We start from the raw sequence: 21558 nt of genomic DNA, 5'->3' as shown, positions 1-21558 counted from the left end.
CCCTGTAACACAATAATAATGGGGCTTTCATTTGAATTATGTTTTAAATTGTGTTTTAATTAAAAAATTAGTAATTCCACTACTTTGCAAACGTAAATTAGCCATTTATCTTTAAATAGAAATTTTCTCTGGTCAATACAGTTAGCAATGAAAACTTGTTTTTGAAAACATTTTTTTTTTTTTTTTGGCTTTATTGACCTAGGGCATGCTAAGTAAAGTAATTCATGATGTTTTTAGCAGGCATGAAATTACATATGAGGTATGATTGTTACACACACACAGTATGAATAGTCTTATAACCTGTTTTGGTCTTTAAGATATTTTTGTTTTTAACAGAGAAGAAGAGCTGTCCTACCACAAACCCGATATGTGGAGCTGTTCATCGTTGTAGACAAGGAAAGGGTAGGAATTTATGGCATTTTTTTCTTCTTTTTCGTGAAAAGCAGATGAGAATTTAGCAGTTTATGAAGAAAATATGAAATATGATAAGTGCTTGTATATTTGTATTGAGTTTTCTTTCTTAGGTGATATTTTAAAAACTAAAATGGTGCTGGCCTGCTGGCTTTTTTGAATTTAATGTAATTGTATCTTCTGAGACCGGATCTGGGTTGATCCTCCTGCTTCAGCCTTCTGAGTGCTTGGATTACCCAATTGTGCTATCATGCTCAACAGACTTTTTCCTATAAACCTTAATGAAACAGAATATCCCTTATTCTTTTTTTTGGCAGGGTGTGTTTTTTTGAGGTAGGGTCTCACTTTAGTCCAGGCTGACCTGCAATTCGCTAGGTATTCACTCAGACTAGCCTCCTGAGTGCTGGGTTAAAGGTGGGCATCCCCACACCCTGCTTACCTCTCATTCTTTCTGGTGATTATCTTCTGCTGAACTTCTCAAAAGAACCTGTTTACCGATCTCCATGTCACTTAGCATCTTGAGATGACTTTAAGGGCTGTGACTATAAGCCAAGGCAATCAGGTGTTGCCTAGTTGCCTAATGAGGTTTATCTGCCCTGTGAACTTTAGCTGATCTATATTTCCTTTTAAGAGACAGAAGACTTCAGGTCCCAACGTGCTTTAGAAACAGTAGTAGTAATTTCAGGGTACAGGATGACACCAGGACATTTTCTCCTTTTATATGTAAGAGCCCAAGCTGGTTCTTTGCATAACTGAGAGAAGCCCCGTGTGCTTTTCAGTGTACAGCGCCAGCAGCTTTCAGTAGAGCTGCTATATAATGTAAAATACAGATTATAAGCAATGCTTTGTCTGACTTTTACTTCTTTCTTGTTTATATTAAAAGTTATTTGTAGAAACAATATAATTGGCAGTTCTGTTTTTGTAAGCTGTAGAGAACTTTGGAGGATTTTCAGGTTAAGTTCTAGTTATTGAGAGATAGAAATGTACTCAGATTTATTCAGTATCCTCTGTTGGTTGAAGGAAAAGCAAAGGGGATGTGCAAGTGTGATTGTAGCCAGCCATCAACGGTGGCAGGAAAGTTTCTGTATAATATTTTGGGCAAGGGACAGAAATGGAGATTTAAAATGGATTCCTTTTGTTCTCTATTGATAGATATGTTATATTCATGTAAAAAATGGTTCAAATATCAAAGTAGTTTCATTTCCATCAAGCTTTGTCAAATGTATTAAAAGTTTTTTTTTTTTTTTCTTGCTTGGGAGAATCATAATAAGATGCTTGATTGAATATAAGGTACAATCACACATTCTATTCATAAGGCCCTTATCAGAGAGCAAAGTCATGCATTCTAATATTTTCTTTTTGATAGCAAGTTGGTCATTTAAAATATGTTAAAATAGATATTCAAATTCGTCTGAGTCTCCAAAAAGGGTCATATCAATCCTTTGGCTTAATATGATTTTTATTTATCTCTGTTTCTAGGCACACATAACTTTTGAGAATCTCTAGTTACTACTTTAGCCCAGGTTTAGGCATGGTTTATTGGTAATGTCATTAGCCCAGGAGGTAAAAGGATCAAGAAATCATTAGATTGTCTCTTATTCCTTTAAGCATTTCTTTTGGTTATTTGAAACAGTTCTCTTGTGGAATTGTGAAATATTTTTCATAAGAAGAATGTCTTAGTTACACCCATTCCAAGAGAGCGAGCACTTCTTTCTGTGCATTCAGCATTATTCCTTGTTCTTGTTCAAATTCATCACCACGATGCATCCTCTAGATTTGTCCATGTGAAATCCTAGTAAATGTCTAGATGGCTCAATTTTCAGTTCAGAGAAAATCCTTGGAACTTTTAACTTCAATGTAAGAGATTATAAATGTTTTTATCCTTTTTTCTCTCCTTTTATTTTTGTAGTCAGTGAATACAATCAAATTGGTACTATTGTTAGCTTCCTCCCTGTCCTCTCCCCCTCCATAGGGACCTTCCTTGTTGGGGAATACAGGTCATACATTGTGGGGTTAGCCTTAAGTTTTTTGGATAGGAGGAAATATCTCTGTGTATCATGACCCAACGTGTGGCTCTGACATTCTTTCCTCCCCCTCTTCCCCAAATTTCCCTGTGCCATGTTGGGTTTATATTAGGTCTGCTTCAGTGATGAGATCTTGGGAGCCTCTGTGTCTCTGGATATCTGGTTTGGTAGGGGTTGATTGTTCTCTGTGTCTATCTCCTTCACCCTTGTGCTGGTTCCGGTTCGCCAAGAAAACAGCACTCTCGCATGTTTCCTCAATTATTCTTAGTTTCAGCTGGGGCCCTCTTGAGGTGTGATGGGGTGGTCATTTTTATTTTTAAATCACTTTGACGGTAATGATTTTCCTTTGTTCATTTTCCAGTATGACATGATGGGAAGAAATCAGACCGCTGTTAGAGAAGAGATGATTCGCTTAGCAAACTATTTGGATAGTGTAAGTTGTATTTCTGTCAGGTGGGATTATTGTTTCCTATGCTTTCACAGACTCAGAGCAGAAGTTAAAATTTAAAATTTTTGGCATTTTGAGCTCTAGTCATCTTAGGCTAAATAGCTTGGTTTTTTCAGAGATTTCCTTTCCATATTTTTCTGTAACTTTTTTTAATATTTAAACAGAAAGTGTAAGTGTAGAAAGACTTAGAGGAGACCATGAGATTTCATATTAACTATGTTGTTTGTGAAGAGATTTTTGAATTTTTATTGACTCTTACTTTGAGTATGTCTGCCTCTTCTCCTGAAACTGTGATGTCAACAATGGGGTCTCACTAGCCCAGGTTGACCTGGAATTTACTCTGTAGCCTCAGGCTGGCCTCAAACTCACAGTGATCCTCCTACCTCTGCCTCCTGAGTGCTGGGATTAAAGGTGTATGCCACCATGCCTTGCTGAAAGTGATACTTTTTAAAGAAAGATTTTATTTTTAGAGGAGGGGAGTCCTGATTTTAGTTTTACATTACTTCATGTTTTTTCTCACTGGGTATGTAAATGTATGCTTATAATCCTAATACCTGGGAGGCTGAGGCAGGAGGATCAGGAGTTTAGAGTCATCCACAGTGACCAGATTTTAGGCCAGCTTGGGTTACATGAGACATTGTCTCAAAAAAGTAATAATTTATATCATAGTCTTCAATATATTTCAGGTATTTTATTTCTGTTTTCTCCCCAGATGTATATTATGCTAAATATTCGAATTGTCCTTGTTGGGCTAGAGATCTGGACAGATAGAAACATGATCAACATCATTGGAGGTGCTGGTGATGTGTTGGGGAATTTTGTACAGTGGCGGGAAAAGTTCCTTATAGCACGTCGGAGGCACGACAGTGCACAGTTAGTTTTGTGAGTAATTTTTACAAAAAGTGCTATGAATGAAGTGACCAGAAAAATAATGTTTGCTAATTTTCTTGTAATAGAATTATATTCTCTTAAGTTTGTGGAGATTTATTTATTTGCTTTTTTTTGGTGTGCACGTGTATGTGTATGTAAAGTTGTGTGTGTGTGATGTGATGTGTTTCTGCTGTATGCATGTGTATTGGTGCATGTATGTGTGGGTAGATATGCATGCCTGTGTGTATCTTTGTGGAAATCAGAGGAGAATGTCAGATATTCTTTTACTTTTCTCATCTGCTTTTTTGATACCATTGGGATAAGATGTATTTGACTTATTTCCTTATCTTAGTATAGCAGGTTTTATAGTTGCTTTTGTGAAAGGATATATGGAAAGGAAAGCATTAGGTCTCTGCTTTACAGTTTTGGAATAGAATCCAAAAGTCCTTCACTTTGAGCACTGATTATCCTAACTCCCTCCCTTTGAGGTGTGCTTTTTAGTATACCTTGTAACTTTCTCTGGCTATTTGGGTATAACAGTTCTAGACATGAAATCTTTGTGTTTTGAAGCCTCTTCCTTGTGAATGTATTTATTGGGTTTGGCATGTCTTATCACTAATATTTGTTGAATAGGTAAACACAATATATTTTTGGGGAGGTTTTGCCCAAAAGATAGCCCTTGCCCTTCAAAATCAATCCCAAATTTGGCTTGGTATCTAAAGGTAACATCATATGTCTGGAAAAACTTAAAAAGATACACTTGTAATATTAACCCTGTACTCTGATCAGAAAAAAGGAGTCAAAATAGAGAGTTGGATTCTGACTTTAAAGTATTATTTATCTTTGGCAGTCTTTGTAAGTTATGTCATGAGGTTAAGATTACTTATAGAAATATAGTTAATATTCTCCTTTTTTCCTCCAGTACATTTTATAACTTTATCTTTTTGTTTAGGAAGAAAGGCTTTGGTGGGACTGCAGGAATGGCATTTGTGGGAACAGTGTGTTCAAGGAGCCACGCTGGTGGGATTAATGTGGTATGTTGTTCATTTAAATTCATTTTGGGGCCTTTGCATTACCCTTTTGTGTGTGGGTGCATGTGGGTGTATACATGTGATTGAGGCCAGAGATGGATGCTGGTGTCTTCCTTGATTGCTTGATCTGGCTTCATAAATAGAATATGAGTTATACCAGTTTCTTACTAGACTGGAATATATGAATGGTACTTGGATGTTTGCTTCATGCAGACGACTGTCAACATTGTAGTAGCAGTTGATATGTTTTTTTTTTTTTTTTTTTTTTGAGGAAAAGATAATCTGACAAAGAGAACATTTTCTTTTTGTTTAGAAGCTAATCAGTTCCTTCCTGTGTTTGCACAGTTTGGGCAAATCACTGTGGAGACATTCGCATCCATTGTTGCTCATGAGTTGGGTCATAATCTTGGAATGAATCATGATGATGGGAGAGAGTGTTTCTGTGGAGCAAAGAGCTGCATCATGAACTCAGGAGCATCGTGAGTAACAGTCCTTCAGAGATCAGCATGACAGAGGGCCAAGGGTAGTTGGGCTTTCTCCTTCTTCCCTCCGTCCCTCCCTCCCTCCCTCCCTTCCTTCATTTCTTTTGACATGCATATATGGTGTGTGTGTATGTATGGTGTATGTATGTGGGTGCATGTAGATGTTTGGACCCAGAGATTGCTTTCCTCTTTATTTCCTGAGGCAGGGTTTCTCACTTTGATCCAGAGCTTACCAATTCAGTTAGTTTAGCTAGCTAGCTTGCCCAGGGATCCCTATCTCTGCCTCCTGAGTGCTGACATCACAGGCAGGCCACCATGCCTACACAGCATTTATGTAAGTTCTGGGGTTCTGACTCTGCTTCTCATGCTTGCATTGCAAGCACTTTATCCACTGAATTATCTCCCCAGCATCAAACTTGAATGCCTTCTTTGTTTTGCACATGCACATGCATGTGTGTGTGTGTGTGTGTGTGTGTGTGTGTGTGTGTGGTGTTTGTGTATGTGTGTATGGAGAAGCCAGAGGTTAGCTTCTTGTGTCTTTCCTCAGTTACGCTTCTCTTTTGTACTGAGGCAAGGTCTTTTACCTAAGTCTAGAGCTCTGCCTGTATAGCTAGTCTAGCTAGCCTGCTCACCCAAGGGATCTCCTAACTGCTGGGTTTACACGTAGTTCCCATCCCCAGCTCCATTTACATGTATGCTGATAGTCTGCACTTTGGTCCTCCTGCTCGTGGGGCTAAGCATCTCCCCAGCCCCGTTGGGCTTCTTTTTGGTGCAGCTCACTGTCATGCATCTGTCCCAACATTGTCCTTCTAACAGTAGACCTGAACAGGTGAACAGAGCCATGGCACACTTGTAGAGTAGAAGTTGAGACTGAATGTAAGTTAGATGTAAGAGATGGGCCACTTGAACAAATACAGATGAAGTTTTATATGGGTGATCTGGGCATGGTAATCCTAGCATTTGGGAGGTTGAGGTAAGAGAATCTGATTTTGAGACCAGCCTGGGCTGTGTGTTAGTAAGATTGTCTCAAAAAAAAAATTCCATGTGGCAAATATCTAGCCTTCAGTCCTTTAATCCTTTTTCACTTCCCTCAGCCTCCTGAAGCACAAATAAAAATAAATATTAAAAAGAAAACCCTGCCACTCAGCCACTTAGCTGAAGATTTGAGAGTCCAGTTCTACTCATATACTGGTGGTAGAAAGGAAGACTGAAGCAGAATTCACTCTTATTTTTCAGCAAATACTGTATAGGGAAGAATTAGAATAGTGCTTTTGGAGGGCTTTTATTAAACACTGTATATATGAGAAAAGCCATGTTTGTAAAAGAGTTCCTGTGGGAAAGGGAAGCAAACACAGCACTTTCTATCACGGCAATGGGACTAAAGAGATGTGGGTTTAGGGAAATGAGAATTGAGATAAGACAAGGTGAAAGTCATTATTTTTTTAAGAATAGTTTATTCATTTACAAGGGGAGAGAGAGAGGGGGGGGAGGGAGGGAGGAACAGAAAGGAGAGAAGGGAGGGCAGGTACTCCAGGATCTCTTACTGCAAATGAACTCCAGATGCATGCACTACTCTGCATCTGGCTTTATGTGGGCACTGGGAAATTGAACCCCAGCCATCAAGTAAGCGCTTTTAACTGCTGAGCCATTCCTCCAGCCGAAAGTGATTATTGATGAAGGTATGCCACACTACATTGCCATCCTGAGCTTTAGAGATGAGGAGGGAATGGGCCAGTCCAGCCCTTCCCTTATCAGGTACTGGTAGAGTGCTATTGGGGTAGCTTTTGTTTGTGCTTCTCCAAATGGCTAAGAGTTAGACAGACACTTACCCTGCCAGGGTTGGCATGTAGTGGGGGAAGGCAAACTGTCAATGAAATAAATTCATTCTAGAATGTTAAAAGATATGGTGTGCTTTTTCCTGGGGAGATATGAACAAACATCTGTTCACTCAAGGCACTCCTGGTAGACAAAGGATATGATTCCATCCAAGTTTAATTTAGGGAAGTAGTGAGTTTATTGGGGTAAGGGTTACTTACAGGAGCATGGATGAGAGGTTACACAGAGGAGCACAGATGGCTTGAAGGCAGCTGTGTCACAGAAAAGCCCACCACAGCATGGGCGATGACTCTTACAAGCTGTAACCCTGAAGTCCCCTGTACAACTTGCAGCCAGTTGCTGCTCAGTCTTCTCCCCTCAGTCATGGTTGCTGCTTGTAGGAGCTTTCTGCCTTGTATGTTTCCTTTTCTTCCTGGGACGTGTGTACTCCCTTTACTCCCTCAGTCTGAGGAGCCTCCCTCTCTCTCTTCCAGAGGGAATGTTTCCATTTGAAGGAAGTAGCTAGCTATGTAACAGAAGGTGGTAAGAGCATGGGAAAAAAACTAGAAGATACTCTGGTTTCTCTTCAAATCGAATAAATCTTTCGCCTTTTACTAAAACAAAACAAAACAAAACAAAAAAACTAGAAGAGGCTCTGGAGCTTGGGAGGGCTGAGGATTGTGGTGGTGGTGGAAAAGCAAAACTGTGAATTAACACTGTGAAAAAGTATCAGTAGTGGAAACCCCTAAATGAATTGGTAAATACTCTCTTAGGTAAATTTCTTTTCCAGAGACTGAAGGTAAAACTAAAGTATCCCAAAGAGAATGGTATTGTTAATCGTACTGCATATCAAATAACAGTATCCTGGTGGTGTAGTTGATGAATAGGAGGGAACTGTTTCTGCATCTTGGAGAAGGTAGCTGTCACCATATAAGAGTCCAACACAGTCATGAGCACAGGCCCGTGAGGCTACCTGATGGAGAATGGAGAGGGACCCAGGGGAGTTAAGCTTTGTTCTTCTGATTGTTGTTGCTGGTCACTCTTAGCCACATTTAATTGGATGTAGTCTATATAGAGCAACCATGAGCATATCCAATGGAGAGGGATAAACGGTAGGATTTAGAGGGAGAAAACAAGATACCCAGCACACGCAATACCCATAATCAGTACATTTGCAAATTGTTCACCCCTATTCTAAGTATCTAGAATTCAAAATGTTCTGAAATCCAAAGCTTATTTTTTTTTTCTCTCATTTCTAGGATCAAACTCAGGACCTTACACATGTTGAAGATTAGGGATAGATGTAGAAGAGGGAATAATTGGGAGACAGTGACACAATGCAGTCTTAGAGTTTGTAACTGAATGACCTCAGAGGGTGAACTTGAACTGGAGAAGCACACAGCTGAAAGGGAAGCTCATTTTTACTTATTTATTTATTTTTGAGAGAGAGGAGAGATGGGGGGGTTGGGGAGGGGAGGTTGGGGAGGGAATGAATTGGCACGCCAGGGCTTCAGCCACTGCAATCAAACTCCATGTGCTTGCACCACCTTGTGGCCTGTGTGACCTTGTGCTTGCTTCACCTTTGTGCATCTGGCTAATGTGGGATCTGGAGAGTAGAACATGGTTCTTTAGGCTTTGCAGGCAAGCATCTTGACTACTAAGCCGTATCTCCAGGCCAGAAGCCCACTTTTTACTAGAGGGCAAAGTACAGCTTGTCTTTTGTCAAGGTTAGAGGTAAAAAGTTCAATTAGAGGTAACTGATTAAGGAACTTAAAGAGAACACACCTGGGGGTTGTTTATAAACACTAATTATCAAAGAATTTTAGATTTAAAAGAGTATTAAACTGAATGCTGTCTAGGAAAAGAGCAGAGAGTAGAGGTGCCAACTCTACTTGCAGAGGTGGCAGAGATGGTGGCTGAGGTCTCAGCTTTTTAAACAGAACAGAATGGCTGAGGATATGTAAATGCAGCGTATATAAGATCAGTGAAATGTATCTACTGCTGGCGGTTAGCATCGTGCCAGCAGGGCAGGAGTAGAATGGGATAAAAAATTCAACTTTGAATCTCAACACACATAATAGATAAGTGTTCTACCACTGAGCTACATCCCAGGGTCCCTTGGGCTTGTCACATAGCCCAGGTTGGCCTTAAATTAGTGATTCTCTTGATTCTGACCCCCAGTTGCTAGGATTGCCAGCACGTGCTATTGTTCCCAGCTGAAACTTTTTGAGTATCAACATGACAGTCAAGCAGTTTTGAATTTTGCATTTCAGATTTTTGGATTACGGATGTTTACATGGTAGAGTCTAGGCCAGTATTCTAAAATTTAACAAATTCTGAAATCTGTAACAGTTCTAGTCCCAAGTATTTTGGATTAGGTGCACTTTGGCCCGAGCTTTGTTTTGTTTTGAAAGTTCTATCTAATGCAATGAATAAAGAATATGTTTAGTAACAAGTATTTGAAAAGAGCAGCTGTTTACAGGTGATACTGTTATTTTAAAAATAAAGGAATTAGCTGGATGTGATGGCTCATAACTGTAATTCCAGCATTTGGGAGGCTGGGGCACAAAGATCATCATGAGGACCAGGCTAGCCTAGCCTACCTAGTAGTCAGTTCTAGGTCAGCCTGGGCTAGTGATTGAGACCCTATCACAGAAAAGTAAGGGGGTTAATGAAAAGTATTTAGACATATGGCTGTCAATCATACATATAAAAATGAAGTCCTGGACTTCTGGTTAAGATGGTAAAATAGGAGTCATGCCTAATAAACCTGGGGGCCAAGGAGGCAAGAAAATATACAATACATTCTTCTACCAAGAAGTGAAGGTGTGAAGGAATTATTAGTCTAGGGGAGACTGCAGTAGAGAAGCAGGAGGGAACAAGGAGCTTCCAGCAACCCCATAATCAGTTAGGATTCAGCTACACCTGGCCGCAGAAGTGAGTGCTTCTATTTACTTGACTGACCCTGCCACCAACAGCAGAACTATGGGGAGGGGATTTTTCTAACCACACCAGCTTGCAAAATCAAAAATCGAACACACACCACCACCACCACCAACAACAACAGAAAAAACTGAAGGAGAGCAAAAGTGGAGGGCAACAGGACCCTGGCTTTAGCCTCTAGGAGGACCCCAGAGCAGAGCTGAACTCAAAGTCCCAGGTACCACTACAGCCCACTGGAGAGCTCCTTCCACTTCCAAGTGGGAACGTGCCACTCCCACTTTATTTATTTACTTTTTGGTTTTTCAAGGTAGGGTCTCACTCTAGTCCAGGCTGACCTGGAATTCACTATGCCATCTCAGGATGGCCTTGAAGTCACAGCAATCCTCCTACCTCTGCCTCTCGAGTGCTGGGATTAAAGGCATGTGCCACCATGCCTGGGTGCAAGTCCCACTTTAAAGCACCAGGCAGTGAGTAGAGCTGGGTGTTCAAGCCCAGATGAGGTTCCTCCCCTATGTATACCCTGCCCACCATTTGCAAGGATGATTTAATATATGGAAATCAATAAATGTAAAATATCACATAAATAGACTTAAAGACAGTAATCATGAACATTTCAATAAATGCTGAAAAAACCTTTGAAAATACAACATTCCTTCATGATTAAAGCACTGGAGAGAATAGGAATGGAAGGATTACATCTCAGCATAATAAGGGACATATATAACAGACATAAGGTCCATACCCCACTACATGGGGATAATCTTGAAGCATTCCCATAATGTCTGGAACTAGACAGCATTGCCCATTCTCACCACTGTTTTTCAACATAGTTTGTGTTGTCTTAGCTCAAGCAATAAGACAAGAAAGAAATAAAGTGGATATAGATTGGAAAGGAAGAAGTCAAACTAGCTCCATTTTCAGATAACATGATTCTATACATAAGTGACTCAAAAAACAGCACCAAAAACCTCCCTAGAGGTGATACATTTAGTAAAGTGGCAGGTTATAAAATCAGTACACAAAAATTGTTAGTCTTCATAAATACTAATGACACATGTATAGAAAAATAAATCAGAGCCGGGCGTGGTGGCCCATGCCTTTAATCCTAGCACTCGGGAGGCAGAGGTAGGAGGATTGCCATGAGTTCAAGGCCACCCTGAGAAGACAGAGTTAATTCCAGGTCAGCCTGGACCAGAGCGAGACCCTACCTCGAAAAACCAAAAATAAATAAATAAATAAATAAATAAATAAATAAATAAATAAAATAAATCAGGGAAGCAGCTCCATTTACAATAGCCACAAAAATTAAATATCTTTGAATATCTCTAACCAAGGAAGTGAAAGACCTATGTAATGAACACATAAAGTACTGTAGAAAGAAATGAAGAAAGATATGAGAAAATGGAATGAGCTTCCTTGCTCATGTATCAAAATAATGTAATGAAAATTTCCTCCTACTAACAGTAATATACAGATTCAGTGCAATTCCAATAAAATTCTAGCAACATTTATCATAAGGTTAAAAAAAAAAGGTCTTGGGCTAGAGGGATGGCTTAGTGGTTAAGGCACTTGTCTGTAAATCCTAAGGATCCAGGTTGCATTCTCCAGCACCCACATAAGCCAGATGTATAAGGTGGCACATGCATCTGAAGTTCACTTGCAGTGGCTAGAGGCCCTGGCATGCCCATTCTCTCCCTCTCTTCTATTCTTCCTCCTTTCTTCCCTCACTTTGTTTTCCTTTCCTCCTTCTCGAATATAAATAAATAAATAACATTAAACAATTTTTTAAAAAGACTCAAAATTCATATGGTAGCATAAAAGGCCTCAGATATCCAAAAAATATCTTCAACAAAAGAAATGGCTCCAGTGGTATCACCATATCTGATTTTAATATATACTATAAACCCATAGTAATAAAAACAACATGGCACTGGCACAAAAACAGGCACACATAGATCAGTAGAATAGAATATAAGATCCAGGTACAAGTGCTAGTAAATACAGCAACATCTTTGACAAAGGGGCCAAAAATGCACGCTGGAGAAAGATAGCCTTTTGAACAAATGGTGCGAGTGAAGTTGGATAGCCACATGGAGAAGAATAAATTTGGACTCTCTTCTCTCACTTCGTACAACAGTCAACTCCAAATGGATCAAGGGCCTTAATATTAGACCTGAAACTAAAAAATGATTAAGAAAAAAATAGGGGCTGGGTGTGGTGGCTCACACCTATAATCCTAGCACTTGGGAGTCTGAGGTAGGAGGATTGTCATGAGTTCAAGGCCACCGTGAGACTACATAGTGAATTCCGGGTCAGCCTGGGCTAGAGTGAGACCCTACCTTGAAAAACAAAAACAAACAAACAAAGAAAGAAAAAAAAAATAAGGAGAACACTCCAAGATATAGATGTACAGAAAGACTTTCTGAATAAGACCCCTGTAGCCTAGGGAATGAGAAAAATGCCCAGCCATTGGGATCCCATGAAATTAAAAAGTTATTGTACAGATAAATAAACCATCAACAGTTAATAGACAACCTCATGAGAGAAAATCTTCTCCAGCTATACGTTATCTGACAGAGGTTTAATAGCTAGAATTTTCAAAGATCTTAGAAAACTAACCAATAAAACAAATCAAGCAACCCCTCAAAAATGGGGAAGAGAATTGAACAGAAAGCTTTCAAAGGAAAAATTACAAATGGCTGATAGAGTTGAACAACCTAAAGAGTTGTTCAACATCATTAGCCATCAGTGAAATGTAAATTAAAATGACTTTGAGATTCCATTTCATGCCAGTGAGAATGACAATTGTCAAAACATTAAATGACAACACATGCTGGCAAGGGTAGAGGAGCCCTTTTCTGCTTCTGGTGGGAGTGCCAACTTGTACAGCCATGATGGAATCAATGTGGAGACTCCTCCAGCAACTGAAAGTAGGCCTGCCATTTGACCCAGCTATATCTTAACTCCTGGACACATATACACTAAAGATTTTTCTCTTTACTAGCAATACTTAGTCATGGTAGCCACTGCTCTATTTACAAAGCTAGGAATTAGCCCAAGTACCAATCAGTGGATGAGTGGATAATGAAGATATACATATGCACAATGGAATTCTTTTCAGTGGTCAAGAAAAATGAAATAACAAAATTTGCAAGAAAATGGGCAGACTTAGAAAATATCAAACTCAGTGAATCACAAACTAAGACAAATGCTACATGTTCTCTCTTGTATGTAATTTCTAACTGGTAATAGCTTAAGTTGATTGTAAGTAGTATTAAGTATAAGCATTGGTGTGGAACTACAATGAAGCTAGGAGACACTGGAAATATGGAAGGAGGAGAAGAGGTGATACTTGACAGGTATGTCGAGGGAGAGAACACTGGGAATGGAAGGACTTTAGGAGGGATAAGTAAGAAGGGAGGGTGTATGGGGGAGAAATACACAAAACTAATGACAGCATGTTGTAGTTACCTTCTTGTTGCTTGGACAAAACACCTGACCAAAAGCAGCTTATGGGAGGAAAGTTGTTTATTTTGGCTTACAATCTCAAGGGGGAAAACTCCATGATGGCAGGTCTTAGCAGGTGGAAATAGCACCAGAACAGTAAGTCAAACTAACACTGGAAACCAGGGCTAATAAACCATCAAGGTCCACCCCTAGCGACATACCTCCTCCAGTAAGGCTCCACCTGCTAAACTGCCATCAGCTGGCTATCAAGCATTCTGAACACATGAGTTTATTGTGGGGGGGGGACTTAATTCACACCACCATGTAGAATGAAACAGTACAATAGAAACCTTTCTTCTGGATAGCAAACTAAAAGATATAACTCTGAATAAGAAGGTGTTGGCAGAAGAGCCCTGTAGAGGGTAGAGAAAGCTTAATTCTAAAACTATGAGTACTAGCTGGTAAGTCCCAATGCCAGAACTGGGTTACCCCTACAGGAAGCTGTTGGTTAGGGAGACCCATGAGGTCCCCAAAACAATGCAGGCCATTGTCAAAACACTGGGTTGCCTGCCACAGCCTGATGGTAAGACACGATTGCTGAAGAAACCACAGGCCGTGGACATAGGGTACTGAGAGGTCTCTCCTGCTCCTGGAGGTAGTCAGTACCCTTCTCGCTCACCTTTATAGTGCTGGAAAGTGCTATATGAGCTTCTGGGGATAATTGGCCATCAACAGCATGAACAAGAAGAGAATCCTGCAAACTGAAATCAACCAGCTGGACAAAGTGGACACACTTGGTCAATAGTGGCAGACAAGTCTATGCAGGTATTCCATGGCTCTGTGATTGGACATAAGGCCCACACAGTGGGATAAAACTCATATCTGGTACTGAGAAACAAGGCATAACACTGGATAGGAAGGTCATAGACTGCAGAAAGAAGCTCTCATTGGCCTTTAGCTAAGAAGATCCATTGGAAGTCTCTTAAAATAAGTATTCATATCCCCTTTAATCTATGCTACTCTTCCTGTAGGTAAGAGAATTTTTTTCTTAAAGATGGCAGTGAAAACTGGAGGATCAAGATCCATCAATAGGGCAGGAAAAGTTAGCCAACTACCTAGCAGGAGACCAGTCACTTCTATCACATTTGCCAGGGCCCAGGAGACATTACGGAGAAAGGGGCCATTTAAACATGAATACTACTGTCACTGCTAGCCTGACACCCAGCTCCAGGGAGATGGCATTAGACACTGAGAATACTCAAAACCCATCAAAGCAGAAATTCAGAGGTTATAGAGAGCTAAACACTAAAGTATGCTTTTATAACACACCCACCAAGGCTCAGGGGACATTGTGAAAGAGACACAGGGTAGAAAGGAGTATCCTGAGGCATTGAGTCCCCTCCAGTCCCACCGCCATAGAGACTGACTGATGCATTCGTGACCACACAGTGAAACCCACTGAGGAGAGACTTCAGTTGAATGGGGTTGGAGGAAAGGAGATATGAGTATAACCTGATGGGAATATGAAAAACATGTGATTTGTTCATAAAGTTCATAATTATTAAAAAAATAGAGTCCCTGTAAGTCATTTATCACCATATTGAAAAGTGAGTATTAGAAACTTGTTTATAGTTGCAAAAATATTCTAGGTATCTTGGAATCAATTTAATGGGGGATCTGTAGAACTTGAGAGGAAAGTTTAGTGAAGGTCATAACTGATAGGGCAGTGGTGTTTATTGAGACAACTAGATGTTGGAAATATGACTATATTCATTAAATTATTACTTTAGTGTAATTCCGGTCAAGTTCCTGACACTTATTACTCTCATTTTGGGTCATGAAAAATTTATTAAAAGTTAATTTAAAAGAATAATTGTGTGATCAAAGCCAAGAAATGTTGAGATAGAAGGCCCTTAGGAAAGACCAGCAGTGCTAGATATTACCATGGTTTAGAAAAGTACAACATAGTAAGTAAATAAATAGAGTCATAATAAAACAGAAATCATAAAATTTCTGTTCAAAATGTTTTGTTGTATGAATGTGGGATTCCCTTTCTCTGGTTTCTAGGTGTATAATGCAGTGTTGCACAGGATACCTTTTAGATTTTGGTGTGTCCGGCATGCTGAAGTTTTATCTTTTCCTTTCTGCATCTATCACATATTTGTTCTTTGTTTCCATGAACTTGATAAATGTAGACACCTCATTTAAGTCTTACCATGTAGCAGTTTTCCTCCCATGACTGTTTTATTACACTTAGCATTATATCCTCAAAGTTCATCCATGTTGTTTTAAATGCCAGAATGTCCTTCCTTTTTCATGCTGAATAGTATTTTACCCTGTACATCACACAATCTCTTATTCATTCACTAATTAGTGAACATCCAGGAGGAAGAAGCAGGGTGGGAGAAAGAAATGGGAAAGAAAAAGTAATGGGATTAATATGAGAAATACATTAGATACTGATATAAAATTACCAAAACTTTAAATAAGTTAAAAAAGAAAAAACCATGTCAGATATAACATACCAAAACAGTATATCAAAATTATATTTATATAATGAGTTTTCCTGTATACTGCCCAAGTTGGATAGTTTCTTAAAGCCCAGCTAGCCTTCAAAATAATAGTCATTGTTCTCAGGAATTATCACAATAGCTATTAAAAGCTCACACTGAGTAGTTGAAATCCTGTAGTATGTGGCAGTCTGAATGACTGCAGAGTATCTGCTGGAGTGACCCCTCCATGCTGTGTCCACAGGCTCCCCATGAGTGGTGGGACAGGGGAGCGTGTCCTGCACAGTAACAAAGGCTGAGGGAAAGCACAGCAAGCTCCCAGTATTCTAACTTTGACTGTGTTAGGTAAAATACAACTCAGTTCTACATAGGCCTATGGATCATTAGAGTATGATCCTTGTGTTTCAAAGTGAGCAATATGTTTGGAAGATATTTTCATGGAGGTACAGTATATAGTAACAGCTGTGATCTGTATTTATGACAACTAGATATGGGTTCTTATTTTTGCTTGCTTTTGTTATTTTCTGCCATTGTCTGTGGTTTAAGACATGACATAGAAATCTCAAAATGAGTGAGCACTATGAGATATTTTCTTCATATTTATTATAGAGGTTCCAGAAACTTCAGCAGTTGCAGTGCAGAGGACTTTGAGAAATTAACTTTAAATAAAGGAGGAACCTGCCTACTGAACATCCCAAAGCCTGATGAAGCTTACAGTGCACCCTTCTGTGGGAATAAGCTGGTGGACCCCGGGGAAGAATGTGACTGTGGAACCCCAAAGGTCAGTAAGATTTTTCAGTTTTGCTTTGTGGAATTTCCCCAAGATTTTAAAAAAACACAATGACTGTTTTTGTGTACCTCTGGCATATGAGCTAAGATAAACTTGAGTGATCAAGTGATAATGTTATTTTGTCTATGTGGACACATTCTTGTGATTTGAACATCTCCTGAGAATATAACCAATGTTCCCATTACTCCAGGAAAGTACCATGAGTACCCTTCTATTTTTATTTGATGTTAGATGTCTTTTATTTCTACCATGGTTATTGGCTTGCTTCCTTTAAAAAGTTGGTATTTTTTTGAAACTTGGCTCTTATATGCATTCAACATTTTGGTACTGCTATTTCAGAAGTATTTGTTTAGTTGAACTCCTTTAAAAAATGAATTTCATGGATGGAGAGATGGGTCAGCTGTTAAAGGTACTTGCCTACGAAACATGATGGGCCCAGGTTTGATTTCCTAGTATTCACATAAAGCCAGATCCACAAAGTGGTGCATGCATCTGGAGTTTGTTTGCAGTGGCAAGAGGTCCTGGCACACCCATTCTGTCTGTCTGTCTGTCTGTTTCTCTCTCTCTCTTTCCCTCTCTGCTTATGAATAAAAAAAAAAATTAAAAAAAGAATTACAGCCAGTCCATCATTATCAAACATTTTCCCACTCAGAGCAGCCTCTTTGTGCACCATAGCTTCCCTGTTGATCACTGGCTCTGTCCAGCCTGTCACCATGTGCAAGGCCATGTGGCTGCACCACTGTCATGTGACTGCTTTCAGCCACCTGCCTCTCAGGGTGGCCCCTCACACTCGTGCTTCTTAGGCTGGTGTTAGGTTTTGAACATACTTGTTCATGTGTGTTGAAAACCAACTATGGTCTTGGTCTCTCCTTTATAATCTTATTGTGTGGTCCCACTTGTCTGGGAAAGAGGAGTGTTTTCTTCTTCTCTGGCCACACTGGTCTGTCCCAAGACCACCCACTTCCAAGGAAGTCTGTGTGTGCCATTCTGTTCTTATACCACTGATGTATATTATGGACTTCTGTTAAGTATTGAATACGCTACCTACAACCACCCTATCTATGTTGGCATTTTAAGTATTTTCATTTTTAAACAAAAGAGTATGGGATCTAAGGAAGTTATTTTTAATATTCATTCATTAAATTCATTTTTTTGTCAGTTTGGAGATTGAACTTAGGGTCTCATATATCCACAGCTTGTGCTTTACTACTGGACTGTGTCCCAGGCCTAATTCTTAGATTAAGATGCTATCAGGGTGCTTCAGACCTTCCTCCTGCCAGGCATTCTTAGATCTTTTTGCTGGAATACTGTTATTCCTACTGTCTCCCAAGTGTTCACTACCAGAGTTATTGAAGTTGTCATCAGTGTTTGCTTCTTGGACTTTCTCATTACAAAGTTACTCTTTCAAAAATCACTTCCTGACTCTCAAATGTCACAGTCTTTTAAAAAACTTGACAGAATAGTTTCAAACAGTATGAAAAAAATGTCTCATATACTTTGACATTTTACTTTGTTTTATAGAAAGCATAACTCTAATATATCTAGTATATTTCTTTTTAGACTTCATACATTTATATAGGATATGTGCATTTGCAAGTATTGGTTTTATTTTTAGGGTTTATTTTTTTTTAAAGAGAATTATATTGTGATAAGAACACTTAGCTTGAGAAGGAGGACCATGATAGAGAGATTTGGAGAGCATCCAGTATCCTGTGTCCAGTACTCAGTAGGCACCAGTCTGCATAGTACTTCTGTAGGACTTTCTCACTGATACACACTTCCCCATCACACCTGTCCTCCGTTCCCCACAGGTACTATCTGTTCATTGCTATTATCATTTTATCTGGTTTACGTGCCTGCTATAAGTGGAATAATACATATTTGTTCTTTGTGACTGGTTTGTTTCAATAGCCTAGTGTTTACAAGGTTTATCTATGTTATTGAAAATGGCATAATCTCCCTTTCAAAAGCCAAAAGTATTTTTCATCTAATAATACCAATCTTAATAAGAATGAAGTTATATTTCATCTTGTTATGATTTTGGTTGTAATAATCATGATATTTAGTGATATTGGATATCTTCCCATATACCTGTTGGCCATATGTATGTCTTCTATGGATACATGTCTATTAAGGCTTTAGCCCATTTCAAAATCAGCTTACTAGTTTTAATTATTACTATTGAGTTAGAGTTTATTTTTTGGAAATTAACCTTTTATTAGATACATAATCTGAAAATAATTTTCCTGTTTCCATCTTCTGATTTTTCAGTCTGTAAATTGACCCTTTGTCAAGCAGAAGTGTGCTGGCTGACTGTCGTCCTTTGTCATGTAGAAGTGTGCTGCATGTCTGTAGTCCTTTGTCATGCAGAAGTGTGCTGATGTCTGTAGTCCTTTGTCATGTAGAAGTGTGCTGATGTCTGTAGTCCTTTGTCATGTAGAAGTGTGCTGATGTCTGTAGTCCTTTGTCATGTAGAAGTGTGCTGGATTTCTGTAGTCCTTTGTCATGTAGAAGTGTGCTGATGTCTGCAGTCCTTTGTCATGTAGAAGCGTGCTGATGTTTGTAGTCCTTTGTCATGTAGAAGTGTGCTGATGTCTGTAGTCCTTTGTCATGTAGAAGTGTGCTGGATTTCTGTAGTCCTTTGTCATGTAGAAGTGTGCTGATGTCTGCAGTCCTTTGTCATGTAGAAGTGTGCTGATGTTTGTAGTCCTTTGTCATGTAGAAGTGTGCTGATGTCTGTAGTCCTTTGTCATGTAGAAGTGTGCTAATGTCTGTAGTCCTTTGTCATGCAGAAGTGTGCTGATGTCTGCAGTCCTTTGTCATGCAGAAGTGTGCTGATGTCTGTAGTCCTTTGTCATGCAGAAGTGTGCTGATGTCTGTAGTCCTTTGTCATGCAGAAGTGTGCTGATGTCTGTAGTCCTTGGTCATGCAGAAGTGTGCTGATGTCTGTAGTCCTTTGTCATGCAGAAGTGTGCTGCATGTCTGTAATCCTTGGTCATGTAGAAGTGTGCTGCATGTCTGTAGTCCTTTGTCATGTAGAAGTGTGCTGATGTCTGTAGTCCTTTGTCATGTAGAAGTGTGCTGATGTCTGTAGTCCTTTGTCATGTAGAAGTGTGCTGATTTCTGTAGTCCTTTGTCATGCAGAAGTGTGCTGATGTCTGCAGTCCTTTGTCATGCAGAAGTGTGCTGATGTCTGTAGTCCTTTGTCATGTAGAAGTGTGCTGATGTTTGTAGTCCTTTGTCATGTAGAAGTGTGCTGCATGTCTGTAGTCCTTTGTCATGTAGAAGTGTGCTGATGTCTGTAGTCCTTTGTCATGCAGAAGTGTGTTGGATGTCTGTAGTCCTTTGTCATGCAGAAGTGTGCTGCATGTCTGTAGTCCTTTGTCATGGGAGGGGATGCCTCAGCAGAGTGCAGTGTGTGTTTTCTGAAGTTACTGTGTTTGTCTTCATGTGCCTGTTTGTTGTTGTGCATATTATGGTGATGGAAGTCCACGATTCCCATTTAAAAAACTGTGTTGTTAATGAGTTCTCAGACTACTTTATGGATCATAGGTATATCCTTTGTCAGAAATTTGATTTGTAAATATTTTCTACTAGTTATACTTTGCCTTTACTATCTTAACAATATTTTTTGAAGATCAGAGCTTTTCTATTCTGCTAAAATCCATTTTGTTTCTTTGGAATTTAATGGCTAGTGCTTTTGGTAGTATGTCAACATGTGCTTTGCCTACTGCAGGCTTCATCATGCTTTCTCCTTGAAGCATCAGACTTCCTGTGATCTATCTGTGCTTGTTTGTTTATTTTATAATTTTTATTATGAGACAGGAATGCTAATTCTCCTAATTCGATCACTATACATTCATTCTCTCATAGATATTTACAATTAGTATATGTTAATTGAAAAGAAAAATTGGGTCTGGCGGGGAATAGTTTAGTGGATAAATTACTTGCTGTACAAGCAAAAGGACCCGAGTTTCATCCCTAGTACCCACATGACAATGCCGGGCCTGGTTGTAAGCGCCTGTAACTCCCGCACTGGGAAGGTAGAGACAGGGGGTTTTGGTATTCAGTGACAAGCCAGTGTAGCCCAATTAGTAAGCTCCAAGCCGAGGAGATTCTTTCTTTAAGAAAGTGAACACATTCCTGAGGATGACACACATACTCGTTACTTTCCTCCCCACATGCACTTGCCCACATACCAATACTTGTGTATGTGCACACACATTAAAAAATTAAAATTAAATTAGCAAAATTTATACTTTGAAATAATTGTAGGCAGACTGTGAGCACCCAGCACCCAGTGTACCCAGTGTACACTTCTGCCAGCTTACCCTGGTGGTGACAGGTTACCAGGTTAGTATAACATGAAAACCGGGACATGAAATTGCTATAGTAACACAAGAGAGAAGTGTCACTGTGGTGGCCCAAAGTACGATGAGAGAAACCAAGCAAAACACTGCTTTGTTTGGAACATGTGGATTGAGTGTGAAGGGCTCTGGGTTCAATCCTTATCTCCCTCAAAAGGAATAAAAACTTAGAGTGTATACCTAGGGCCAAGAATCTCCCAGTGAGTAGTCAGAAGAGAATATGCAGAGAAATATGTCCATGGATGTATGTATCTCTGCCCTCATTAACCACACCATGACAGAGGGAATATTTGTGTCTGCTTAAAGTACATGTTTAAGATGTAACTGTCAGTGCAATTGTATTTGATAACAGAGGTTCTGAGGAATGATGAAGGTTAATTAGGATGCTGTCCTGAGAAGAGACAGTCGTCTTCTCTGTAG

General features: G+C 39.5%; 1 protein-coding gene across 1 annotated transcript in view; it reads left to right on the top strand.

Annotated features, from left to right (window-relative positions):
* Adam9 (ADAM metallopeptidase domain 9) overlaps positions 1-21558 on the top strand; it is a 99516-nt gene that overhangs the window by 26484 nt on the left and 51474 nt on the right. Inside the window, exons 7-12 of the mRNA XM_045131546.1 lie at positions 337-402; positions 2797-2868; positions 3596-3765; positions 4706-4787; positions 5130-5263; positions 16591-16762. Coding sequence (XP_044987481.1) covers positions 337-402; positions 2797-2868; positions 3596-3765; positions 4706-4787; positions 5130-5263; positions 16591-16762 — 696 coding nt within the window. The remainder of the gene's footprint in view (positions 1-336; positions 403-2796; positions 2869-3595; positions 3766-4705; positions 4788-5129; positions 5264-16590; positions 16763-21558) is intronic.

The sequence above is a fragment of the Jaculus jaculus genome, chromosome 12 (assembly GCF_020740685.1).
Source record: "Jaculus jaculus isolate mJacJac1 chromosome 12, mJacJac1.mat.Y.cur, whole genome shotgun sequence".
NCBI classification, from domain to species: Eukaryota; Metazoa; Chordata; class Mammalia; order Rodentia; family Dipodidae; genus Jaculus; species Jaculus jaculus.
The sequence above is the reverse complement of the archived record's forward strand: the minus strand, read 5'-3'. Positions and strand labels throughout refer to the sequence as shown.